The following is a 27,428-nucleotide window of genomic DNA, read 5'->3' on the forward strand; positions in this document are numbered from 1 at the left end:
TGTTGGGAAAGTTTAGCTTGTGCAAAATGCAGCTGGAGTTGTGTCTGGAGGCTGCTTTTCAACTCCATTTAATACCATTCAATGGGGTCCACATTGCCCCAGAAGAAGCAGGATTGTAGTCTGGGGGTGTTCATTGATCCAGCTCTGTTGAGGCTCAAGTGACCTCAGTGACACACTGATTGGATTCAGACAACATACACAGACTTGTGGGTTGAGTATGTATTGTGTGTGAGTTGTCATTGAACTGTGGGTTCTTGTTGGAATGTGGTTTATTGTGTTGTCTGGACCCAGCTGTGCTAACAAACTATGGTTTATTAGTCACAAACAACCCATGAGGAGAACCCATGGTTTGTTGTTGGGTTGTGAACTGTGGGTTGTTCGTGGTCAACAAACCATAGTTTGTTGTTGCAGCTGGGTTAACACAACTCAACAACCCACACTCAACCCATACTCAACCTTGGAGAGTGTGGGTTATTATGTTGTCTGAACTCAGCCATGCTAACAAACTATGGTTTGTTAGCCACGAACAACCCATGAGGAGAACCCATGGTTTGTTGTTGGGTTGTGAACTGTGGGTTGTTCATGGTTAACGAACCATGGTTTGTTGTCACGGCTAGGTTCACACAACTCAACAACCCATGGTTCAATGACAACCCACACTCAACCCATAGTAGCCCTTGGGTGTGAGTTATTGTGTTGTCTGAACCCAGACAAAGTGTCTTTCATCAAATTCCACAGATATAACAGCTACAGTCCTACCTGGACAGAGAGACATGATGACAGTTATCCATGCACTGGTATCTGCCCACCTGAATTATTGCAGTATGTTATACATGAGGCACAGAGTGGTAGGCGGCAGTATTGCAACCGAAACTCTCCCCACAACCTGAGTTCAATCCCAACGGAAGCCTGGTCTCAGGTAGCCGGTTCAGATTGACTCAGCCCTCCATCCTTCCGAGGTCAGTAAAATGAGTACCCAGCTTGCTGGGGGAAAGGTAGTCATGACTGGGGAAGGCAATGGCAAACCACCCCGCTACAGTCTGCCATGAAAACGCCAGCACAAGCGGTGTCCCTCTAGGGGTCAGTAATGACTCGGTGCTTGCACAAGGAGGAACCTTTCCTTTCCTACCATGAAGATGGTACAGAAACGTCTGTTAGCACAGAACAGAACAGCGAGGCTGCTTACTAGGCCTGGCCATTTTGAACATATTACTCCAGTGCTGCATCAACTGCACTGGTTGCCAGTCAGTTTCCAGGCCCAGTTCGAAGGGCTGTTGCTGACCTTTAAAGCCTTAAATAGCTTAGGGCCAGTTGCCCTTAAGAGTGACAGAGCCCAAGAAGGGGTAACAGTGTACTCTCAAGGGCTTGAGAAACCACTAATAGAGCAAAATCCTACGCATGTCTACTCAGAAGTAAGTCCTATGGAGTTGAATGAGACTTACTCTGCGGTAAGTGCGTGTAGAATTGGCGCATACCCATCAGGACCCACCAGATGCACAGTTACCCATCTAGATAGCACACCCATGCACGCTTGCAGAAAGGGAGAAAATCCTATTGAACACAGTTGGACTTACACTTGAGTAAACATGCATAGGGTCGTTGTTGTTAATTGCAGGTTAAGTTTCAGATAGTCAGTAGAACTGAACTCCTCCTCCTCCCCTTTCTTCTTCCTCTTCTTTTCTGGTTATTTAAAGATGGGAGTTCCATTTTACCTCAGTTGCCGCTTTAGATGGGGCATTTTATGCCAAAGAAAAAGCTGGTTGCTTAAATTGCTCATTCATTGTTTTCTAAGTAGTATTAAAGTGTATGCCCGCCACCGTCCCGCCTGCCTTTATTTACCAGCATGTGAGTATATTTGCACATCTGAAGCCTAAAAGTCAATCATTTACCAGCCTTAATAATAATTTACCTCTCCAAGGCTGAGCTTTGCCAAAGTAAGAAAGAAAACTCTGTAGAAATTTTCATCAGAAATTAGCTGCTTGGGTTGCCCCCATCCCATTTCAGAGAAACCTCCACCCCAAAGCAGTTTTGCACTTTAGAAATTTTATTAATAAGGCAGCAAATGGACAGATAAATGCATGAATTTGTGATTTGCATTGATTTGTGATGTGCAGAAATGCGGTGATTTGAAACATTATAAAGGAGGGTAGCATGCCTGAACGATGGGATCCTGGGGGGCAGGGGTAGGGAAGGAGATGGACCACTGGGAGCTTTTCTACATGAGGCTGTTAATCAGTTGTTAATCTGCTGTATCTACTTTCAGTTTCGTCACAAAACTGAGTTCCAAGCCCTACACAAAGAGCATTTCCTTTCCTGCTTTTCTGCTACATATCCTCTAGGTGGCACTGTGGTATAGCACAAATACGCAAGTGAAAAAGGGGTTTCTTTTGCTTTCACAAATAATACCGCCTTTTCCCTGCTCTAAAAATACTCACCAAAATGAGGTTTAAAAACAGAAGAAAAACTGAAGAGTCACGACATCATCTAAAGAACCCATAATGAGTAGGTAATGATTAACACATGATAAATGCGTCATGGAGAAAAGCCCTCAGCCTCTTGTCTTTCTTTATCTTACTCCTATTTGGCTTCTAGGCCGACTGCCTTTCCCCTTTTTACTCAGCTGGGGGAGTGGGCGAGTTATGGGGCCATCTCTGTTGTCTAAGGATTAGAATGTGAATTCTATCACCAGATCTTATGGACACATACATAGCAGCTCAATATAATTCTGTGTGTGTGTTTGCATTCTCATATAATTTATTACATGTATTTATATTCCATCATTCAGGATTCAAATAATTCCAATACAGCTTATAAGTAACATCAAAATATATTCATGAATTCACAATAAACAATATTAACATATAAAATGTAATCAAGGTCATTACCATGGGGCAGCTGGTGATAGATGGCCCCTGTTGTGGGAGGGGAGAGTCTAGCTGGAACAGGAGCAGGTCCTGTTGTCTTCAATACCTGCCCCTCTCTCTTTCTCTCTCTGTGGCCCTGTTCACATGTAATGCTAAGCCATGATACTTAGGTAGGGATGGGGGAGAATTTCTCCCCGAAACTTTGGGGGGCCGAGTGCCAACGCATTCGGTCCTCCGAAGGTTGTTCGGGGAGAAATTCTCCCCGAATTTCGGATGGCGCACCCAGCGTTGCCCTTATTTTCGCCGTAGTCTACGTAAATCTTTACGTAGACTACAGGGACCAAATAAAGAACGCGAATGGCGGCTCCCTATGGGGGCCGCCATTTGCGTACGCGCTTTTTTTTTTTTTCAAAGTCACCCGTGATAGGCTACGTGACGATTAACGTAGCCTATCACGGCTGACTTTGCAGATCTAGCCGTGATAGGCTACGTTAATTGTTACGTAGCCTATCACAGGGGCGTTCTTTTTTCTTTTGAAGTTCACGGCCGGGGAGACGGGGCGCTTCTCCCCGGCCTGAATTTCGGCCGGGCGAGGCGGGAAGCCTCCCCCCCGGCCTGAATTTCAGCCGGACGAGGCGGGAAGCCTCCCCCCCCAGCCTGAACTTCAGGGGGAACAGTGAAGCGCCTCCCCCCCACTGCGAAGCAAGCTGCGAGACCAGGTAAGTGACTTTCGTGCATCCCTATACTTAGGGAATTTGCACTAACCATGGTGGCTTAGTGTGTCATGTGGATGGAGAAAAACCCGCTACCCGTGGTTCCGGAACCACCCCAGCTAACCACCCCACCACAGCAGCATTAAGGGCTCCCAGAGTGGCTTACCATTATGTGTGGCAGGCTCTCTGATGGTTAAAACAGGTTTCTGGTGTTTTCTAGGCTGTGACCATAGAGATAGCAGCCTAGAGTGTCCCACACTTCGGGCGATGCTCTAGCCGGCACGGGCCTTCTCCGTGGTCACTGTCGCATAGCGACGGATGGAGCACCCAGCATATGCATTTTCGCCATGCGGGAGCCACTGGGAGGATAGTTACAGCAACTACAGAGGGGGCTGGTTACGGGAACCATGCAGCGCCGCATGGTTCCCAGTCATGTGATGGGCGTGCACGTCGTTGGTTTCGCCAATTCCCCCCTCCTCCGTAGTTACACTAAGCACCCTCCCGCTGTGCAGGTCTGAACAGGCCCTGTCTCTCTCTCTGTCTCCCCCCACCCATCATCACGGATGATGTATTAATATGTTAACCTGTCTCTGCCTGTCTACCACACACGTACCTGTGTTTGAGCCTTCATGGGCATTCTGTACCTACCAACTTCCACGCATCCTAAAATCCCAGCAAGTGCGGCCATGTGGTATAGGGGAAGCGGAGTGTAGACGACATCCTTGGGATGGACTTTACACATGGGGAACAAGGAGGCCGCAGCTAACATTCTCTTCTGGTTGATGATAGCAGCTTTCGGTAGCCCTTGAGGCAGGTAGAGAAAGGGAAGGGGTTCATTTGACAACCTTCAGTAACTTCCGTAAGCAAGAAACCCTGTTCTGCAGTCACATGACTTTCCTTCACACCAATAGCGGCTGATAGCCATTGGGGCTTGTGCAGCAGAGGGCAGGGCAGCTACTGTTAGGTGGAGACAGGGCCTCACAGTAGGCAGAGCCAAGGACTCTACAGCAGAAAGCCATTGCACAGAAAGTGCAAACTGAGGCATGCAAATAAGTTTAAGAGGACCAATGCAAAGTAGGGGGTGGGGTGTTCTCTGACCCATACAACAGGACAAAAACAGTCCTTTCATCCCACATTTCCATGCTCCGAAGCAGGAATCCGTTGCACAGAAAGGGAAAATGGAGGCACACAGATTAACTTCAAGATCTTGGTTTGGATCCAGGATCCGCCTTCCATTGAAAGAAGAGCTCCACTTGCAGATGGCGCCTCCGAGTGAGTTTCAAGTGATCGCCTGTACCCCCTGCACCCTACTTCATCCTTTGCCCTTCTGTGTAGCATTTTCAGGGGACATTTTCAGACAAAGGAAGTCCCAGAAAAAAGCCCATGTCAGCCCATGTAAGGAGTCAATCTTAATCCTGCAAAGAATCTGGAAGCAGAAGCCCCAGTGAGATGCAGGATAAACAGCCTGATGTGGAGAAGCCCTTTGTTGTATGGTGACTGGGACAAAAGGAATGTCTCTCCAATGTCGCAGGCAAAGGCTTTTCCCAGTTGTGGCCTGGGACCCATTTTTTAGCTGGAAATGCCAGGGATTGCAACACCTGCACTCAGCCACAGCCCTTCTTGAATGCACATCATCAAAACTGCCCGGCGTGGGGGTGGGGGACGCAGAAACAAAGAGAGAGAGAGATTTCCAGGTCTAAGAGCAACTTTGGCTATTGGGTGGTATAGAAATACATACATAGATACAAAAAAATAAACAAAGAAACAAACTTCTCCCATTCATGTCCTCTCAGTCACACACAGAGCAAATTCTTCCTCCTCACCTGTGGTCCCAGAGGTGAAAATATAACGGGATATAGATTTAGAAGTTACACTGGCTCTGAAGGAAAGAGGCACCGGTTCAGCTGAGCTGGATTTGATCCGTCCCAGCAAAGCTTCCACACCCTCCGTTGGGGAGTCATCGCTCAGGTAGAAAACCCGCACCCCTTCCTTCTGCAGAGTAGGCAGGACATCCTCAATGGCAGCTTTAAAATCTTAAAGGGAGGAAGAAGATAGGCTTGAGTGGACCTTAGCTCCTAACCTTAGTTTGGGGAACCCCTCTTATGCTGCATGGCAAACACCCAAATTCCACAATGAAGAATGATGTGAATTGATTATGAACAGCAACCCAGCAGTGTAAGTTCAGTGTGCAAAGCTTGCCTATAGACAATGGCTTTTTAGGATGCGTTATTTGCAATTACATTCCTAATTAGAGCTGTCCAGCTGCTATGAAACTGCAGTCACCCTTTTTTGGTGAAGGCACATGGGGTCTCTTTCCTCAAACAATTTACTACGAACTGGCTGCGTATGGAGGTCGTTGGGGATACATGACGCCGTGGCCATCCAGCAGCCGCCCCAGAGCTTATTGCAGAAAAAACGGATTTCCTGAGACTGCTTATAGTCCGATTCTTTTCCTTAATTTGGCTTGTCTGTGCTTCTGTTGTGGTGTACACCAACCCTCTGCATTTACTCCAGTGTGTTAGCCCTGCCCAGAGGTGTGCCTTTCACCGTGACCCTGGTCAAGGGGTGTTTACCCAATGTTTTCCCCTCCTGCATTTCTCTGATGTTTCCACCATTTCCTCAGCTGGCCAACAGAGTTCTTTTTTTTTTTTTAAGTAAGGGATTAAACCGAAACAGTGCTTTAGCACTACGTCACGAACCAGAAGTATGCACTCCCATTTCACCAGCCACCAACTGTATCGATGTTGGACATTCAAAGTCATTACTCTAAGGCTTATACTAAGGCTTATACTAAGGCTTATACTCTAAGGCTTATACTAAGGCTAAGGGCTAAGGCTTATACTGCTAAAAGAACCGTGGGGTGAGGTGCACATATATAAGTTCCCGGCCAGATCGCAGTTCAAGAGTAGTTACTGCAGAATCCTCAGTTGCTCATTTAGAAGACATTGCTGACAGCAACAACAAAAAAAGCCCCAGTTCTCCAGCAGGACCTCTACCCCCGCTTGCTATGTCATTATTACACTACTGCACATTTTTTCCATCAATACACATACCTCCTATGTCAGTATTTCGCTATCACTCAATCGCGAAATAGCACTAACATGCATTTGCGCTATCGTGCTTTTTCAGGGGTGCCTGCTAATGCGGAAGCCCAGAATTTAGAGGGGAAGGGGGGGGGAATGGGCAGAATTGGGCATAGGTGTAGGAAGTCTACTCAGAAGTAACTCCCTTTGTGGTCAATGAGGCTTGTCCCCGAATTTACTGAGATTGTCATTAAGCCAAAAACTCTAAGTACACCCAGGGTACATCATGTATTCATCTGGGGAAAGGCATAATAACTCCCTTAATGGCTGTGAAGCAATATTTCCAAAGCTGTGTGTCTCTGCTGTTTGGTTCAAGGCCTTTGGGGAATAATTAATGTCTGCTTCAATCCTTTGCATCATCACCCAATGGGGGCAGGAGAAAGTGGAGTAGAGCCTGGAGAGGGGAGCCTCTCTTGTTGGTTGAGTAGCCCCTGCCAGTCTGATGATGTTAACCCGCATCCCCGCACTCTACCCTGAAGTGTGTTTCTGTCAGCGTCTTATAATGGTGCAGTGCAGTCCTTTGTGGAGCCCTGCATGGAGCCCTGTCGATTCCATGAAAAATCTGGTATTCCTTCACCCTTCCGTTGTCATGGAAACACAGCCATGGAGTCTGATCATTTTCAGCAGAAGCAGCTTTGCACCACACTAACTGGCATCATGCTCCCATTTCCTCCCTCTCCCAGAACAGCTTGTCAGGGTACCAATGTTGTCTCAAGGCTGGGTGCTCAGTAGGAATAAAGGGAAATTACATTGCTGCAAAAATGGGAAGGAAGCTTCTGAGTAGGGTTGTGCGAACTCACCCGAGTCCGCCCCACGACCCGCTTGCCGGATCCCCGCCCACTGCCTGCCCTTGCTCGCGCTGGGATGCGAGCTGGCTGGTGGTTCGCAGGAGCCCGGCGAGTGCTGTGGATGCCGCCACTGAGAGCAACTGCGTCCCTCTCTGCCAAGCACCTGCAAAGAGGGGAACAGTTACTCTCGGCAGCGGCAGCAAGATGGGAAGCGAGAGGGAAGCGGTGCTTCCCTCTCACTTCCCATCCTGCCGCCGCCATCAAGAGCAACTGCACCCGCCTCTGCCGCTGCTTGACAGAGAGGGGCACAGGTGCTCTTGGCAGCAGCAGCAGGATGGGAAATGAGAGGGATCCAAGAGCAACACTCAGGCAAGGAGCGAAGGCTGCTGCACTTGCCTGACTCGGCATGCTCTGGACTAGCACCCAGGGGGCCAAACTGGTGGGAACCCACCGAGCTCGAGCCCCCAAACGGACACTCGTGACATCCCTACTTCTGAGTGATTCAGTCCTGCTTACTTCCGAGGCTTATCCTGATTGCTTCTGAGTAGATATGCAAAGGCTTGCCCTACTTGTGATTAGACATGCTGCTCCTGCGTACTTCTGCGTAGACATGCAGTGGCTTGCCCTGCTGGTGAGGAGACATGCTGCTCCTGCGTACTTCTGAATAGACATGCAGAGGTTTGTTCTACTTTTGAGTAGACATGCTGCTCATGCTCACTCCTGAGTAGACATGCAGTGGTTTGCCCTGCTTGTGAGGAGACATGCTGCTCAAGCTTACTTCTGAGTAGACATGCAGTGACTTGTCCTGCTTACTTCTCGGTAGATTTAAAATTGCTAAGAATAACATTTTGTCCCCACCCACTCTGCCTTTTGCCCACAGATGCCCCTGAGACCTTTCCTAGAGTGGAATCCGGCCCTTGGACCAAAAAAGGTTCCCCACCCCTGCCTTAGAGACTCCATCAAAGTCACTTTTATGGTGTAATAAGAACATATGGCCCCATAATATTTCTGACAATAGTATGGTTTATTCCTGTTGCACAAACTGGAAGACAGTTCAGTCTAAATTAAGTACATAATAGCACCCTTTTGGATTAATGATTATACCTAAGAATTGGTAAAGACAGGAGTTATAAATTAAAACATGTGGTTAGGAAGAGACATTGACTTTTATAGTATATATTGGAACTTCTTAAAAGATGAATTTTGCAACATGCAGATATGTGTGAAAAACTGGGAAGAAGGTTTGAATACTTCCAGTTGAAATATTTACTTTATTCAGGATACAATCTTATGCATGTTTAGACATAAAAAAATCCCCAGCTGTACTGGCTGGGGAATCCTGCGACTTATAGGACTTTTTTCTGTCTAAACGTGCATAGGATTGCACCCTAGGTGAGGAATTTGGGGGTAGACTGACAATCTGGCTTGAACAACTGTTAGTACAATTTCAGGATGGTAAAAGATTGTCTAAATTAAATTGCAGTGAGGTGGTGAAGGTAAAGAAATAGAAAATGAAAACTCAACTTTATTTATTTACACCATTTGTACACCGCTCCACATCTAAACAGATTCCGGAGCGGTGAACAACAAGAGATAAAATGAACTAAAGGTAAAAAGAAGAAACATTATATTAAGATTATTCTTTAAAAAAAACCAGAGTGCCAATAAAACTGAGGCTAGTCAACCAAGGAAGGCTTCCTGGAAAAAGAGCTGTTTTCAGGAGGTGCTAAAAACAACCCCATGTTGGCACCTGCCTGACCTCCAGAGGAAGGGAGTTCCACAGGGCAGGAGCCACCACACTGAAGGCTCTTCTCCAGGTGGACTCCAGTCGGGCCATAGGTCCATGTGGAGGCTATGACCTCAGTGATCAGGTAGGTTGGTAAGTGAGAAGTCGATTTTTAAAAAGTTTAAAAGTCAACTGTGGAATTGAGATTAAGGAAAATATAAGGAGATTAATGAAAGGGGGTTTTTTTCTAATGAATTCAAAATCTCGATCTCACCAGCTTTGCGGGGAAATCATGTAAAGTTCTTTACAATTGGCACCTGGCTCCTTTAAATCTAAGCAAAATAATTATCTCAGGGGCAAAGTCAGGTTGGAGATTTGATTCACCAAGATTTGATTCACCAAGATTTGATTCACCAAGAGTTTTCATATGTGGTGGGGGATGTCAGCTTGGACAGTTTTGAAGGGGGAACAGAGAAATTCATGGAAGATCAGGCTACTGGTGGCTACTAGTCATGAATGATGGCCATATATTACCTCCAGTGTGAGAGGCAGTATGCCAGTTCCTGGGGAACACTAGCAGGCAGATGCTGTTGCGCTCAAGCCCTGCTTGTGGGCTCCTGGTCGACAGCTGGTTGGCCACTGTGTGAATGGAATGCTGGACTGGATGGGCCCTGGGTCTGATCCAGCAGGGCTCTTCTGATGTCTTTATGGATGGCTACCATGGGAATGCTAGACTACATATGGTCAGATCCTGCACAGTTCTTATGTTCTTATCAGAAATATTCAACCATTTTGGGAGGAGGTAGTTGAAAACATTAAAAGGATTACTACCTGCGATTTACAATTAACACCATCAATTAAAACCATCAGGGTTACATCTTGATTATATTGCCCTGTGTGGGCATTCAAGTGCACAGCGCAGGGCTAAAGCGGAGAGGGGGATGTGGATGTACACAGAAACCCCACCCCAACGTCCCCACATGCTAGGGTGGCCAGCTTTGAACTGTCAACCCCCCTCCCAAAATGCATCACCACAAAAGAGGACTGCAATTTGCATAAAATTTACATATACTAATGTATATGTACAGACTCAGATTTAGAAACACTGATTATAATTTAAATAGAAATACAGTACATCTCACCATAGTGTGGAAGACTAGGAGCAGGTGACCTGTGTGCCTCCCTGCTCAGTCTACTGTCCAGGTGCAGATTCTATTATTATTATTATTATTATTATTATTATTATTATTATTATTATTATTATAACAGACCTATGGCCTGATTGGAATCCACCCGGAGAAGGGCCTTCAGTGTGGTGGCCCCCTTTCTTTGGAACTCCATGCCACTGGAAGTCAGGCAGATGCCAGCACAATGTTGGTTCTGGCACCTCCTGAAAACCGTTCTATTCCAGGAAGCATTCCTTAACTGACCTGCCATGTTTTTTATTGGCATTCTGTTTTTAAAAAAGAATAATTTAAATATCTTTTAATCTTTTTAATATTTTACCTCTTACGTTCATCGCTTCGGAATCTGTTTTAGATAAGGAGCAGTATATAAATGTTGTAAATAAATACATTATTATTATTACTATTAATTTCCCACCTTTTTTTCTTCTTGCAAGGAAGCCAAAGTGGCTCACATTGTTATCCTCTTCTCCATTTTATCCTCCTCTCCATTTTATTGATGGGCAACCATTCTTATGGATTGGACAGTTCAGGCCTTCAAACAGAGGATGCCTTCCAAAAAAAGGCAGCCCTTCAGATAGAGGACTGTCCTCTATTAAAGAGTACACACATGGATACCTTGCCACACACCCAGCTGCCATTGAGACCCCTGGGTGTTCAGAAAGACTGAAAAAGGCTCTGTAAGTGTGTTCACCTGAAAGAGCTTACAGAACTCCCATGATCGTAACCCCTGCAAAGGTCTCAATGGCAATCGAGCACACAGAGATATTGGGGATGGGGTTTACATGGATGTCCATGTCCTTCTCCACACTTTAGCCCTACACATTTCCTTGGAGGAAAGGTGGGATATAAATGTAACAAATAAAAACATAAAAATAAAATAATAATAAATTCCCTTCCCCCTTTCCCAAGTATGGGGGCTAAGAAAAAAGAGAGAGAGAGAGAGAGAAACCTCCATTGGTTCCAATGGATGGGGTTTTCTTTTCTTTTGTTTTGTTTATAGCCCTACCTGCGGGGTTAATGCAAGGGGAGGAAAATGGTCATTTTAAAAAAAAAAAATACAGGAGGAAAGGAGCAGAAATGCCCCTCCTCCCTTCCTTCCGCCCTGCTGGCAGCAGTTTGGATATGTCGGACAAAGTCCAATGTAATTGTAAGATTGCACTGTAAATCCACAGCACTGGCCCTGTGAGCTTAGTCTAGATAAAAGTAGAAAGCTAACAAAGACGATACAAAATTGGTATAGAAGAGGGAGCTTTGCAGACATCTGCTTCAGTTTGCAAGCTTTTTTGCCATTTGCAAGTCCAAGCTTGGTGACTGCGGTATGTCTCCACGAAGTGTGGGAAAAGATGCACTGGGTTGCATCCAAACAGGGGGAGAGAGGGAGAGAACAGGCCATGGTCTTTAGGACTCCTTGCACCGTGGAGAACTGGGACCAAAGAGGTTTAAGCCTGTAATGTAGAGATGCTTTTCTTTTCCCTCTTTGGTGTAACCCTTTCCCACTTGCACACAGATTTCCTCACCTGGAGTGGTCAGTAACGCTTTGGCCTTACAGGAACTGAGCACATGCAAGAGAGAGTTCAGTCGGATGTTGTAGTTGACACAGGCCATGGCACAGCCAATCTTCTCCAAGCCCAGCCAGACCCAGAGATAGGCAGGGGTGTTCTTCAAGAAAACAGCCAGCGTTTCCCCTTCTTTCAGCCCCACGTGGCCCTGGAACACTCGGGCCACCTGGCTGCTGCGACGGTCGACATCTCGGTACGAATAGGCCTCCTCTTCAAAGAGAACCAGGGGCTTCTCTGGATGTTCCTGAACTTTGGCCAAGAAGACGTCCAGCATGGTGAAGGGAGGCTTGCGTTGGAGACGCCTCTCAGATCTGTATCCTGTGCGTATTAAGGAGAAGAGAAAGACCAGGTCCAACCAAAGGTAGGGGAAGAAGATATTGCCCAGGAGGGGCAGAAAGACCAGAAGCCCCAGCACAGCTGTGTACAGGTCCGGCATGGCTAGGATCTGGAGTCTGACCCAGTCTTCCGAAGGGGCTAGCACACGGCCTGTGGCAGGCTCCTTCCGAGCCCTGTTGCGCAGAAAAGGCAAAAAGCAAAGAGCAACGATGAATGAGATGCAATTTCCACTCTCCCCTCCCCTCCATCCCTGCAGGCAGATTTGAGGAAGGCCTTGCCTGTAGTTCAATGAACTTTAATCAGCACGAGATATCTCTTGAAGGCAACCTCACTCTTTGCTCCCTATCTCTCCCATCTGCAGCACTGGCTTTTGCTTGTGACATGAAGTGGCTAGGAACATGGGATGCTGCTTCCGGACAAGTCAGACGACCGGCCCATCTTCTGACCATATGTCATTCTTCCCAAACGGCCAAATGTGCCCATGGGCCAAAAAAGGTTGCCTCTCCCTGATCTAGGCCAATATGGTCTATGCTGAGTTGCAGTGGTTTTCCAGGGTTTCAGACTGGAGTCTTTCCCAGCCCTGCCTGAAGATGTGGAGGATTAAATCTGAGACCACTTGCATGTCCAGCATGTGCTCTGTCACTTGAACTGCAGCACAGCTGGCTCATGACCTCAGACACAGTTTCCATCTCAGCCTCCTGAAAAACCTTTGACCCTGGCAGAGTTGACCTTCAAAGGGTCGAAACGAACAGTTGGGAAAGTGACAGCACCCATCCTGGAACAGAATATTTGGGGGCTCCGAAAAGCAGCCTTCTTCAAGAACAGGAAGCATGAAAGATGTCCTGCTTACAGGACTGGCCCATTACCTATATATCGCACCCATACCAGAATGCTGTTTTATCCCAGGTATGCAATTATTGCTTGTAACTAGACAAATAGTCAGGCTTTTATTGCCCTTTGCATAACGTAGCTTTGTATACCATCTGATTATTTACATTGGCTGACTATCCAGACCTGTGGATCAATAGTGCTGAAAATGACCTGGTCTGTTCACAGACATTTGTTTGTTTGTTTATTTGTTTTAGTTTTAGCCCACCCCTGCTCCAAGGAGTTCAGAGCAGCACACATAGTTCCCCCCTCAGCCCCACCACCCCTCCTTTTTATTGTCACAACTAGGCTAGGCTCAGAGGGGGTGAGTAGCCCCACATTACTGGCTAAGCTTCCTGGCTGAGTGAGGGAGTTCAAAATCCAAGGCAACAAGCAGGAGCTTGGGCAGAGTCCTCACACAAAGGGCAAGTTGTGCAGAGCCTGGATCAAGAGCTGAGGGATTGGTAGGCAGGGACTGGCTCTTTAGGTCTGCAGACCTAGATCGGGGCAGGGAATATGTGGCCTGCTAGATGTTGTTGGATTCTGACTCCCATCAGTCTCAGCCAGCATGAGCAATGGTGAGGGTGTTGTAGCCCAGCTACATCTGAAGGGCCACATTTCCCCACCCCTGACTTAGACGGCCCCCTCAAATCATGGAGTTCAGCCTGCTGAGCTTGGAGGGGAAACAGAAGATAAGATCTTCCGTTCTTTCTCTCTCTCTCTCTCTCCCTCACACACACACACTGATAAGAATCATTTTTATTTTGCTAAAAGATTGTTTTTGGTTTGTCTGCTATAACTAAGAGCAAGGGTCAGATGCTCCCTAGCAATGGGCCTTAAGAAAAGGGGAACCTAAGAAAAGAAACTTGGAATGCTTCCATAATGTGCCAGATGTTTCCTGGAACATATTTGCTCACTTTGCCAACTGTTGCTTTCTAACTTTGCTAATTGTTGAGTCTGTAAAAGCTTTGCAATAAAGCTGTGCTACTTTAGAATAATCATATGATTAAGAAACTGCTGTGAATAACAGATATTAGGTGTCATATATGGTGATATACTGTGATTGGGCCTCGGGCCGGTTTTTCCTCAGGTATTTGAATGTGTTGTTCTGGAAGGAGGGTTGTTGTTTCCCCTTCGTTGGCGGCCAGCCTTCATGCATGAATAAAGGATTGTGTTAACTCAACCTTGCCCTCCAGCCTCATTCCTTATTGAACGGAGAACCCGACAATTTGGTCTTAGAAGTGGGATGGCTGGCACTCCTGGGTAGCCTGCCTGCAAGTGAGGTTTCTGAATGCCAGACAGCACACATGTCATCTAGAGGTAAGAGATCCTCCTTAGAAAATCTCCTGGCACTTCAGCAGCACCCCGTGCACAGCATGGACTACTGCAGGCGGTAAGAGTCATTTCCCCTTAAAATAATATTTGGGAAATGGTTGCGTTACACACATTCAGGATCTGGGGTTGACTATATTGTTGTCTGGTTTTTGGCTTTCGAGTGTGTGTGAGAATGACTGTGTTTGTGTGCCCGGAATACGAAACACTGCCATGGCGAGCCCCACAAGGCTGTGACCTGCAGTATGTGGGCTGACGCCCGGGTTGAAAGAGACTGACCTAGGAAGCAGTTCCCTTCGAGAACAGGCTCTTAAACCAGTGGAGTGGTGTGGTGTGTTTGTGCGAAAGCCAGGCGGGTGCGCGTTCTTCTCTTTGACAGTCCTAGCCTGATAGCTCAGTTGAGTTGTCAGCTGTGGAGAACTAGGTTGGAACTCCACCATGGGGGCTTTGCGGTCAAAGAGATGGCCACCCGGTTCTCCATTGGCACAAACGATAAAGATTTATAGTCAGCCAGGAAAATTGCTGGCCAGACAGTCCATAAAACGAATGGTTTTTCTCTGGAATGGGTTTGGAATGGGTTTGCGTATGAAAAGACAGCATTGCAATGGCCTGAATTAGGTTCTTTTGATTTAGCAACATTAAATTATTTAAAAGGGTTCTTAGAGGACCCCAAGCCTAGGCAAATAGATTCTTGGTACGTGTGGAGAGATGTTGCTAACAAACAAAAATTGGACAGCCACATCGCCAGTCAGTCTGAAAAAGTAAAGAAGTTAGAACAACAGGTGAAAGACATGACTGAAAGTTTTCAAAAAGGAATAGTCCAGAAATGCCACCAAGCACTTAAAGAGTCTGTTCCCCCATATGTTCCTCAGTATCCCTCTCTGCTTAGTTGTCCCCCTGAGCCTGAAGATCTCCTTGATCTGTGATCTCCTTCTGTTGATTCTTCTGTTCCTCCTCCTCCTGTACCTTCTCAAGGAGAGCACGTTACTATGAGAAAAGCTCATACGACATCTCCTGTTGCTCACTCTCTCGGTTCAACCTTGGAAGTTTCTCCCCCTGATTTTTCACCCTGTTGGCTGGGTGCACTATCCCCCTCCCTCCCTCTCTTCCTGATCTATCCCTTACTGCTTCAGCTGGGAAGCTTGAGAAGCTGACTCTCCCAGAGCTTAAAACCCATCTTCGGGAGAAAACCAGAAAAAAGGGTGGGCTCTAACAGGTCTTGTTGAAGAAGGGAACAAAAAGCTGTTCTACAATGGATAGATCCAATGACAGAGCATAATCAAACAGCAACAGTCCCCCAGAAGCCTCATGGTTTCCCCCTGAAGAGCGCTGTGCCTCCCAACCAAGATGTTGAGTGGTTTCTGAGAGCAGCCTTGCAGGCTCATGAGGCCACCCTCATCTTCCAGCAAGCCAGACAAGGGACCAGAGACCAGCCTCCGCTTCCACAGCCACCCCAGATTAAGTTGCAACTGCAAGCACTCCGAAATGACCGAGAGAGTTTACTGAATGCAGTCCATGAAGTGTTTCCAGTAACTGCAAATTAGTCTGAAGTCCAGGCATGCAAGCAGAAGCCAGATGAACATCCTGCAGCCTTTTGGTCCCAATTCTCAGAAATCTTCAAGCAAGCAACCTGCCTAGACATCACAGAAGACCCTAACCGACAGCTGTGTGTGACCTGCTGGATAGATGGCATGACCCTCGATGTGGCCAAACAAGTAAAAGGAAAGGTGATCGGGTAGAAAGGACTAACTCCAGCTGCCATCCTGCAGCAGTTACCCAGTTCTGGGAGAATGACCAGAAAGAACGAGAGAAAAAGATGGACCAGAAGACCCAATTAGTCGCCATGCAGTTAGCTCAGCTGCAGTATCCTACGACTGCGTCTGCCGTGCCATCTCCACCAAGAGTTCCTCAGGCAAGACCAAAAAAGCAACTGCCTGGCTTGTGCTATTACTGCAAGAAGCCTAGACATTGGAAGAGTGATTGCCGTAAGAGACTGAAAAAGATAGCTGAAAGAGGACAACCTCAGCAAAGCAATGCCGCCTCACGTTTTGCCACCACCTCCGCCATTTCCTCTCCCCATGAATCCTCAAACTCCTGCCTGGCCAACAAGGAAGGGATTGCTCCTGTTCCTGGTTACCTATTAGAACAAGGTGCATTAGTCTATTATGTTTCTCCTTACCCTATTGGTGCCTCACTCTGTTTCTGCTCTCATAACTGTGCATCAAACTCAGCACCTTCCTGTCAGGAGGCAAACTACATATGAACAAGCTTTACTTTCTAATCCTGCCATCGCTATTGTGCACTGCAAAGTTCTTAATCCAGCTATTCTGTTACCTGTTCCTGAAACTTATGATGATTGTTACCATAACTATAAAGATATAGTTGCATTAGAAACCGAGCCTTGTATACTGATGGATCCTGCAAAAAGACTGATAACGTGCCCTTCGCTGCCTAAGCAGTTGGGACTGATTCTGATAGATGCCTTCAGCGTGTGCCATGCAACTGAGCAATTTGGAAAAATCGTGGCTTCATAACTTCGAGTGGCAGTGGAGTAGCACATGGAGTCACATGCCTCGAGGCATCGTTATCATCCACTGCAAAGCCCACACGGGCTTGTCAGATCCTATTTCATTAGGCAACGCATGTGCAGATGCAGCAGCAAAAGCAGCCTTAAAAGCACAGTGCACCCCTCCTTTTTCTTTACAGGTACCCCTGTTCACCCCTCTGTTTCTGAAATTTCCCTTTGGCAGTCACAAGCCTCACTGAAAGAGCAGAAAGCATAGACTCTTGCAAGAATCACAAAACACCCTAATGGACTATTTTGTTTTGCAGATGGCCGACCTGTTGCATCCTTGCCTATTGGCTTGTTCATGTGTCTCATCAGCAGGGACACGTGTGCAGAAGGGGGGTGGTTACTAACCATCTTAAGCATTAGTGTATTCCAGGCATCCATGCAATTACAGATGAACTAACTTGGAGGTGTGCCACCTGTGCTGCTCACAATGTGGGACAGTGCCCCCGTACGCACCCCGGAATTGCGCTCTGACCTGAAATGCCAAGAGTGGCATGGCAAATGGATTATATGGGGTTGCCCCCAGCAGAAGAGAAGAAGTACTGTTTAGTACTAGCGTGCATGTTCTCAAGGTGGGCGGGGGCCTTTCCCAGTCGAAGGGCGGATGCCACCACAGTAAGGAAAATCCTGTTGAACGCAGATGTCAGGGTGGAAACTGAGCTGAATCCCAGAGCAGTTCTGATTCTGAGGAGGATCAGCAACCCATGGGAGAGGAGCCAGCATCCCTCACAGGCACAGCAGCTGGCAGAGATTCCTCCTGCTGGCATTCCTGAGATAGATAGTGATCCTAGCAGTAAGAAAGTGCTTGCTTTCTCACTGAGAACAGGGCTTGCTAGATGCTCGACGCAGATGCAACGAGCGATGGAGGGCACGGAAAGGAGGCGTAGCGCCCGTTTGGCGCGGAAGCAACAGCCGCCTCCCGTGGACCCAAGGGAAAGAGGGAGGATCTCTCCCTAGCCCATAAGTTCAGGGTCTTCAAGTGACTCTCCTTCAAATGGGGATCAACTGCCTACTTGGCGCATAGGCCACTCTGCTGTTCCTTGCTTAGTCGCTGGTGATTAGCATCTGAAAGAGTCATTAAGCTGTAAAAGAATTAAAGCCTTGAAAAGAATCTTTTCATCTGTGTCTTGAGTTGGCTATTGGAGTCTACTGAAAGAGGCCGCTAGGGCACCTCCTGACAGCAGTTATCCCAGGATTTAGCCTGCCTTAACATTTAGAATCTGATCAAGGCAGTCACTTCACTGCTAATGTGGTAAAGGTCTTGTGTAAAGTACTGTCCATAAAGTTAAAATTTCACACTCCATATCATCCACAGTCCTCAGGTGTGGTAGAACACATGAATAACTCTCTGAAAAACACTGTAGCAAAAATTGGATAGTCCACAGACCTAAAATGGCCCCAAGCGTTGCCTCTGGCCTTAACGAAGGTTAGAAACACTTCAAATCAATGAACAGGTCTCACCCCCTTTAAAATTTTCTTTGGCAGGCCCATGCCAACAGGGTTACATGTGCTAAGCAGCCCCAGCACTGAGGAAACTAATGGACCTGCAGGTGGGATATGTAAAAGCTCTCACGAAAACTTTGTCAAGCTTCCACCAACAGACCCAGAAGTCGTGGGGTGAGCCGCCTGAAGAGCCGGGCCACAAGATTCATGCTAGTGACTGGGTGTGGATAAAGAGCCACAGACAAAAGATGTGTCTCCAGCCCCAGTGGGAAGGTCCATGCCAAGTCTTGGCCACTTCACAAAGAGCTGTTAGAGTTGCCGAGAAGCCTACGTAGATACATGCTTCCCATGTAAAGAGAGGTTCCTCCAGCCAGTGGAAAGCAGAGCCAATTCCAAGAGAAGACCTGAAACTAAAAATTTCTTGAAGTACACCTGCTGAGTGAAGTCTTGACAAGGTAGTCTTGAAGAATATCTAGCTGAATAATAAATATTTTTGAACTTGAATGCCCAGAAACGCTACCTTTTAGAAATTAAAGTGGTCCCCAATAGCTAAAAGAAAAAAGCCAAAAGCCAAATCCCTAGATGTTGGAAAATTCAACTTCCAGATATTTTTGAGTTGTTTTATATTATTATTCTTGTGTCTGTATTTCACTTATCAGTTACTGTTATATATCTTTTGTGTATGTCAGAACTAACAAATACTGCAGTGGTGTCTATTGTCTTTTTGATAATATTAACACCAAGCACAGCTCTTTTAATAGCAGTAGCAAATCTTAAGATTTTAGAGTATTATACATTTTGTTTAGCAATTCTTTTCTTTTGTATATTAATTTTATTCTGTGTTAGGAGTAATCTGACCACAGAAAATGTGGGTCTATATTCTGGTGGTGTTGAGTTAGATAGGTCCAGTTGTCAAGACCTGGCCTACACACCCTCATCAGAAGTCCCTAGAAGTCCCAAGAAAACCCCCCATTGATGGGCATTCCAGCTCCCCTAACAAGATGGGTGGAGGGGAGGCATAAATTCACAGGGTGGGGACCTAGCCAAGTCAGTCCAAGAGAAGAGTACTTGCAAAGAGTATGGTATGATTATGCTCTAGCCAAGGGTATTCCTTTTGCTGAAGTGGAACCTTCTACAGTTATATTTCCAATATGCTTAGAACACGGCAATGGATCAAGAAAAGAACTAGAGTGGGTTCCAGAAAACCAATGTGCTCACATTCTCTGGTTTGACTCTGAAGATGAGAAATTGATAAATTTTAATAAGATGTGGGGTTAAAAAAAAAAGGAAAAAAAAAAGGCCACTGTGCTCGAAGCACAGTTCTAGGTTTCCCAAGACTTATGAGCTGTCTGATATGGTCCAAGATTTTCTAAATTTTTCAGACCCTAGTTGAAAAGAGGATGCTTCCTTCCTCTATAACCGCTCCTTATACTTCCTATATGCAAATAGTGCTGTACAAAAAAGAACACACACCCTTTGCATCCAATGAGACCATGGTTAGTGACTAGGGTGACCATGTGTCCTACCTTACAGAGGTCAATCCTCTATTTCAGGGCTGGTACCATGGGTAGGAACGGTTGGGTACCTGCCAAGGGCCCACACCCACTGACAAGAACCCACTGAACTTGCTCCTCCTCTTCACCACTGCAACCTACTTGTTCACCTGCCTCTCACTCTGGCCCAGAGAATGGTGGTGCTGAGGAGGAGGAGCAGTAGATGCCACTGCCTGCTTGCTCCCTGGATCTTTGCCTGACAAGCAAGCAAGTGGTGGCAATGATGAGAAAAAGGGTGAGGAGCAATGGCGGTGAGAAGGTCGACTCACAGAGGGAGGGGGCCCATTGAGGGTGTCTTTCCCCAAGGGCCCTCCAGAACCTGGAGGCAGCACTGTTCTACTTGAAGGCATTCTCTATATGAAGAGCTCTCCAGCCCAAGTTGGGGAATCAAACAAACATGGGAACGCGAAAACGGGGACTGGTCTGAATTGAGGCAAGGATGATTATAGTGTCATGGAGAATGAGCAAGTAAGCGTATAACAAGATGATGGACAGCAGCATACGGAGGTTCTGCAGCTCCAGGATGAACCTAAATAACTTAAACTCAGCCACCAATAGGGTAGGCACTTGGGCTGGGCATCACAAAGAGGACAAAAAGATGCTAAGTTGCGTAAAATGTGCCACCTCCTGGAATAACCACAGGGGGCTCTGCAGGCTGCATAATGGAGTTTGGTGAACCAGATGAGGCCTGCAGGATGGGGGTTGTGCACCCCTGCGATAAGGCCTAGCCCCATCCTCCTGCGTACGTGCCCTCAGCACTCACAGTCCTGTGATGTGATCTGGCCTCCCACACCATCAGCTGGTGGAGGGCCCAGGAACAGCCTCCTAGCACTTGCACTAGAGTTGCCAACTTTTTTTTTTACCAGCTCCTATTCCTGAGGCTCCGCAGATTGGCAGATGATCATGCTTATTTCTGTTCCGTTAAAAAGTTGTGCAGGCTGATTTCTGCAGATTAAGCTGCTGTTAAAGAAGCAGGCCAGGAGGTCTCCTCTAGTGATATGAAGTCAGAACGAAGACCTATATTGGTGAGTCCAAGGAGAAACTCTTATGGGAGCCTGTTGCTGTTTGCATCAAAGAGGAAAGCCTAAATCAACCTTCCTTCTATGGTTGTCATTGTTTTGTTTTTTGCGAGGGAGCTAGACCCATCTAGTGTTGCAGTGCACACCTGTAGACTCCAGGTTATGTTTTGACAGCACACGAGACAGGCCCCCACCTTGCTGAAGCAAAGCAGGCCTGGATGGAAGATGTGTGGATAGCGCCATTCTATCGTTGCATCCCTAGGTGGCACTGGAGTTTCCTGTAGCTGTTCTGGTCTGAGATAGTGTCATGCTACAAGTTAGTCACTAGGTGGCACTGGACTTCCTTGTATCTAGTTGAAGACAGTAGTTTCCGGGTGGTCTGTTCTTGTTTCAGACAGACAATAAAGATCTTGTCTAGCTTCCAGATTGGTGTGTCCCTCTAACCTTTCCATGACAGGAGACATCCTGGGAAGCCCATGCGTGTATGCCACCCTGAGTTCAACTGGGAAAAGATGCAGGATAGAAAAGTATATAAAAGTAATGGGTTGCTCTGATATGCCCCACCCACTGGCAAAGTCAAATGGTGAAGGATACTGGCTTTGCCCCCGACATAGCTTTCCCCATTGGAGCTAAGCTGTCTCTTATTCATTTCACGTGGCTGTGATGACCCACCATTGGTTAGAGTGGATATTGCAGCTGCAAACATACAAGCTGTATTGCATTTTGCTGCCTCCAGACATCCATTCGCTTTGAACACATCCTTTTGAAATGGGGTGGCCACGTACGCGTTGCCTAAAAAAAGAAGACACGTCACCCAAAAAGAGGACACAGATTTGCATGTGCTCATTTATATGTATATAATGATGAATATACAGTGGAGGTGAGGAATAGATTTCAGGGATTAGACCTGATAGACAGAGTGCCTGAGGAACTATGGACGGAGGTCCGTAACATTGTTCAGGAGGCAGCAACGAAATCCATCCCAAAGAAAAAGAAATGCAAGAAAGCCAAGTGGCTGTCTGATGAGGCTTTACAAGTAGCTGAGGAAAGAAGGGAAGCGAAAAGCAAGGGAGAAAGGGGAAGATATACCCAACTGAATGCAGAGTTCCAGAGAATAGCAAGGAGAGACAAGAAGGCCTTCTTAAATGAACAATGCAAAGAAATCGAGGAAAACAACAGAATGGGAAAGACTAGAGATCTCTTCAAGAAAACTGGAGATCTCAAGGGAACGTTTTGTGCAAAGACGGGCATGATAAAGGACAAAGAAGGCAGGGACCTAACAGAAGCAGATGAGATTAAGAAGAGGTGGCAAGAATACACAGAAGAACTATACAGGAAAGATCTGAATGTCTCTGATAGCCATGATAGTGCGGTCACTGAACTTGAGCCGGACATCCTAGAGAGTGAAGTCAAGTGGGCCTTAGGAAGCATTAGTAACAACAAAGCTAGCGGAGATGACAGTATTCCAGCCGAGCTATTTAAAATCCTAAAAGATGATGCTGTTAAAGTGCTGCATTCAATATGCCAACAAATCTGGAACACTCAACAGTGGCCACAAGACTGGAAAAGGTCAGTTTACATTCCAATTCCAAAGAAGGGCAACGCCAAAGAGTGTTCAAACTACCGCACAATTGCGCTCATTTCACATGCCAGCAAGGTGATGCTCAAAATCCTACAAGCTAGGTTTCAGCAGTATGCAAACCGAGAACTACCGGAAGTACAAGCTGGGTTTAGAAGAGGCAGAGGAACTAGAGATCAAATCGCCAACATTCGCTGCATCATGGAGAAAGCAAGAGAATTCCAGAAAAACGTCTATTTCTGCTTCATTGACTACGCTAAAGCCTTTGATTGTGTGGATCACAACAAACTGTGGCAAATTCTTAAAGTGATGGGAGTACCAGACCACCTTACCTGTCTCCTGAGAAACCTGTACGAGGGTCAAGAAGCAACAGTAAGAACCAGACATGGAACAACCGATTGGTTCAAAATTGGGAAAGGAGTACGACAAGGCTGCATATTGTCACCCTGCTTATTTAACTTATATGCAGAGTACATCATGAGAAATGCCGGGTTGGATGAATCAGAGGTCGGAATTAAGATTGCTGGGAGAATTATCAACAACCTCAGATATGCAGACGATACCACCCTAATGGCAGAAAGCGAAGAGGATCTAAAGAGCCTCTTGTTGAGGGTGAAAGAGGAGAGTGCAAAAGCTGGTTTGAAACTCAACATTAAAAAAACGAAGATCATGGCATCTGGCCCCATCACTTCCTGGCATATAGAAGGGGAAGAAATGGCAGCAGTGACAGATTTTACTTTCTTGGGCTCCAAGATCACCGCAGACGGTGACTGTAGCCATGAAATTAAAAGACGCTTGCTCCTTGGGAGGAAAGCTATGGCCAACCTAGACAGCATAGTAAGAAGCAGAGACATCACCTTGCCGACAAAGGTCCGTCTAATCAAAGCTATGGTTTTCCCAGTAGTAATGTATGGCTGTGAGAGCTGGACTATAAGGAAGGCTGAGCGCCGAAGAATTGATGCTTTCGAACTGTGGTGCTGGAGAAGACTCTTACGAGTGCCCTGGACTGCAAGGAGGTCAAATCAGTCCATCCTAAAGGAAATCAACCCTGAGTGCTCATTGGAAGGACAGATAATGAAGCTGAAGCTCCAATATTTTGGCCACCTAATGCGAAGAGAAAACTCCCTGGAAAAGACCCTGATGCTGGGAAAGATTGAAGGCAAAAGGAGAAGGGGACGGCAGAGGATGAGATGGCTAGATAGCATCACGGATGCAATGAATATGAACTTAAGCACGCTCCGGGAGAGAGCGCAGGACAGGAAGGCCTGGCGTGCTATGGTCCATGGGATCACGAAGAGTCGGACACGACTGAACGACTGAACAACAACATTTATATGTATAGATATAAATTTAGAAATAATGACTATTACTTTAAGCAGAAATACAATCGATCTCATCATAGTGGGTAAGACTGATCAGGGGACCTGCGTCAGTCTGCTGTCCAGGCGCTCACTGTTGAAGGGTGATTTCTAAGTTGCTCTGGTCCTGCTTCTTACTTTTAAGAAAGACCTTTATCTTTAAACTTGCCTTGGGCTGGACAGCCCTTCCAACGGAGTATGCAAACAGAGGACTGTCATCTGACAACCCTCAAAGAGAGGACTGCCCTGTATAAAGTAGGAGACATGGCCACCTTAATATTGGTGCTGGACTGAGGCCAGTTCAAAATGCCCCCCTCCGTGACTTAAACATCCTGCTAAGGAACTCCTTTCCTCTTAGACTGAAGTCCTCTCAGGATTTCGAAATGTCTGGCAAGGCTAAACAAATGTCTCAGGCACCAACAGGTTATGCAGCCTTCCCCAATGTGGAGCCCTCCAGATGGTTTTAGACTACAACACCCATCATCCCTGACCATTGTCCATGCTGGCTGGGCTGATGGGGATTGCAGTCCAAAACACCGGGGGGGGGGGGCAACTACATTGGGGCGGGTGGGTTAGTGCCTATGTCTGACAACGTCCATGACAATTAGCACAACCAATTCCTCAAGTCCACATCATTTCGTGATCTTTCTCAAGTTTAATGTCTTTATTTTTGTTTTCTATTTGTTTTCTATTTGTTTTCCCACCAACTGATGTCACACCAAAAAAAAAAGTCATTTTATTGCTTCGTTCATTCGCGACTTAGCATCTTCCTGTTGTGCCATGTGATCAGGCGGGAGAGTGCCTGCATTGCTCTTCCAAAACAACAACCCCCCTCCCCCAAAAGTGGCAAACACCAGCAAGGAGGCATTCTCTTCTCTCATCCTACACAGCACTCAGCCATTTTGCAGACTCTACTTTTTTCTTTTCTTTTTTAGGAGAGGGAGGCTTAAAAATTATTTGAAGCTTGAACACTTTGGCAGAACTGGCACAAAGCTTTTGTGGGCCCCAGGCAAGAGCCCTGTGACTTCCACAGTGGCCCTCCAGCATGGGCCCCGTATACATTCTCCCCATAGACATATGGAAGGATACAGCACTCTGCTGTGTCTGCTTCCTTGGCTCTCACCCAATCACAGTCCTTGCCATATCTTGTACACACAACCCAAAGATCTTCTGACACCCCCTTAAATAGATTGCTACACAGGGCCGGCCCTACCATTAATCAGAGTGAGGCAGTCGCTTCAGGTGGCCGATGCTGCTGGCAGGTGGCAGCAAGGTTTTGGAGGAGAGAGCTGTGGCCTACATGATCTGCCCTTTTCCTGCAAGGTTAGCCTGCTGACTTCAGGAGTGGTGGAAGATGCTGTCCCATCACCAATGTTGAAGAGTCAACTGACAGTCCAGTTGGCTTTTGTACATGGAACAGGGGAAGGTATCATCTTGTCCTTTACCTCAGTGAGCAAAATGTATTGGGCTGGCCCTGGTGCTACACTTTCTGTTCTATCTTGCCACACACAGTGGAAACATCTTGCTTAAAACCCTCTGCCCAACACCCATCTGCCATACCTTGCTCTATCCTTGGCCATATTTAGCTACAGCCTCGCTAAACATTTTTGAGCATATATTTACCCTCCCCTACAATCCACTGCTATATGCTCCTGGCTGTTCTGCCTCATGGGGACAGCTTCTTCTGGTAGCAGTGCCTCCATCCAGATGGGCAGACTGGCCCTGGCTGCTGCATTGCAGATTGGTCAACTAGACACACTTCCCATTCTTACTTCTTTTCTTCCTCCTCCTCTGCCTCATACCAGTACGTGCTGATGACTGGTTCAGACTGCAATCAGGGCCAGCCCTACCATTAGGCAGAGTGTGGCAACCCCCTGGCCATCCCTCTCTGTTGGAAGACCTCTGTGTCTGCCACACAACCTGTCCTGCACCCTGTAGGCTAGTCTGCTGCCCTCGGGTGGTTGGAGGACATTATCCCTTTGCCAGCATTGAAGTAAGATCCAACGGCCAGTCCAGTTGGCTTTTCTATGTGGAATGGAGGTGGGAGTCACCTTCTCCTTTGTCTCAGGTGGCAAAATGCCTTGGGCCAGCCCTGACTGCAATCCTTTGTGCATTAACCTCGGGGAATGCTCCAAGGTGACAGTGGCTGTTTCCCAGCCTCTCTGGTTGGCTACACAGAGGCCTGCACTGTTGAACCAGATTCTGGGACCATGACTTGGAGACCCTGAAACTGAGCACCGATACTAGTTCTTCTGTTGTTCTAGCCAGGGCATTATTTGGCCATGTAAAAGTCCTAACTAGAAGAGAATGTGGTATTTCCTCCATGTGGGGTAGGCTAGCAGAGGCTCAGCATGCATCAACTGAGGTGCATGAACACCACATTGTGGGTTGGACCCAGAATGTGCTTTGTGTGAAAGGAAGGGACCTTTCCCGAGAACAAGCTTCTGCTCACATAACGTCCCCCACCCAATTTTAGGAGATTGCTCAGGCCAATTTTGGAGGGATTTCCCCCACACATACACACCACAGCTCAACCATTGAGCAGGGTCTCCTGACTCTCTGTGTAGCATTTTCAGGACCTGGAGGGGCTGCCATGGGAAGGAGGGGGTGGGGAAGTCCACTTCCACCAGCACAGTTGATCCAGCTTAAATCTGGATCCAACCCAGCCCATTGTTTCCTGAGGCTGGGAGCTGATTCACCTGAGTTTAAATGGCAATGTTTCCATGTGTCACCATCAACTGTGAACAACACACAGATGTGTCTCTCTGAAATAAGTGCAAAAGTGGCAACCGGGAAAGATCACTCCCGTTCTATTTCCTGAAAACAGGTTCCAGGTTCCCCACTATAGCCTCATGGCTCATGTTAAGCCCTGGACTGCATCTGTACACACAACCATGCGCATTCGTGTGATAACAAGCAAAAGCATCCCAGTGGGTGGGGGGCAGGAAACCCTTGTTCTGCTACCCAGATATATTTTCCATTATATGCACTGGAGAACATATAGTCTAGACACAGAAAGATACAACCTTCAGTGCGTGGGAGATAAAACAGAATACGTTGTTTCAAAAACAAAAATTCCCCAAACTAACTTGTGCAGATTTCTCAAGAACACATAGGCAAACACATGTCCCGGGTTGGCAAATAAGAAATAAATGTCAGGCAATCCCCCCCAGCAGAGGCCATAGTTGTTCCTAGGCTCCCTGTGCCTCTAGGATCATTCAGAAGACAATCACATGGTGAGCCTGGAAGCCCCTTTCACAGCTTCAGCTTCTTCTCTGCGAAGGAGCTGTAGATCTGCTGAGTCATCGGCATGTAACATTTTTCCGAGTCATCTCGGAAGAAGAGGGGATTGCTGATGGCGGCAGGGTCGAACCCTTCCTTCACCAGCTGACCTTTGCACTGCTTGAAAGTTCCTGTGATCTCCAGGGCCTCCTGTATGGAAAACCATA

At 46.9% G+C, this 27,428-nt stretch overlaps 2 protein-coding genes across 3 annotated transcripts in view; both read right to left on the reverse strand.

Moving 5' to 3' along the window:
* Positions 1-14,298, reverse strand: part of LOC146341255 (long-chain fatty acid transport protein 2-like) — a 30,281-nt gene extending 15,983 nt beyond the window's left edge. The window contains exons 1-3 of the mRNA XM_084805072.1: positions 11,879-14,298; positions 5,401-5,610; positions 4,226-4,381 (exon numbers count right to left, since the gene is read on the reverse strand). Of these exons, the coding sequence (XP_084661198.1) occupies positions 4,226-4,381; positions 5,401-5,610; positions 11,879-12,356 (844 nt within the window). The 5' untranslated portion in view covers positions 12,357-14,298. The remainder of the gene's footprint in view (positions 1-4,225; positions 4,382-5,400; positions 5,611-11,878) is intronic.
* Positions 14,299-24,618: 10,320 nt separating this feature from the next.
* LOC146341256 (long-chain fatty acid transport protein 2-like) overlaps positions 24,619-27,428 on the reverse strand; it is a 38,366-nt gene continuing 35,556 nt past the window's right edge. Inside the window, exon 10 of one of the 2 annotated variants that reach the window (XM_084805073.1) lies at positions 24,619-27,411. In XM_084805073.1, coding sequence (XP_084661199.1) covers positions 27,235-27,411 — 177 coding nt within the window. In that variant the 3' untranslated portion in view covers positions 24,619-27,234. The remainder of the gene's footprint in view (positions 27,412-27,428) is intronic. The other variant, XM_084805074.1, reaches the window with a different exon arrangement.

The sequence above is a fragment of the Heloderma suspectum genome, chromosome 6, assembly GCF_057233095.1.
Source record: "Heloderma suspectum isolate Gila_16-S chromosome 6, 16-S_ref, whole genome shotgun sequence".
NCBI classification, from domain to species: domain Eukaryota; kingdom Metazoa; phylum Chordata; class Lepidosauria; order Squamata; family Helodermatidae; genus Heloderma; species Heloderma suspectum.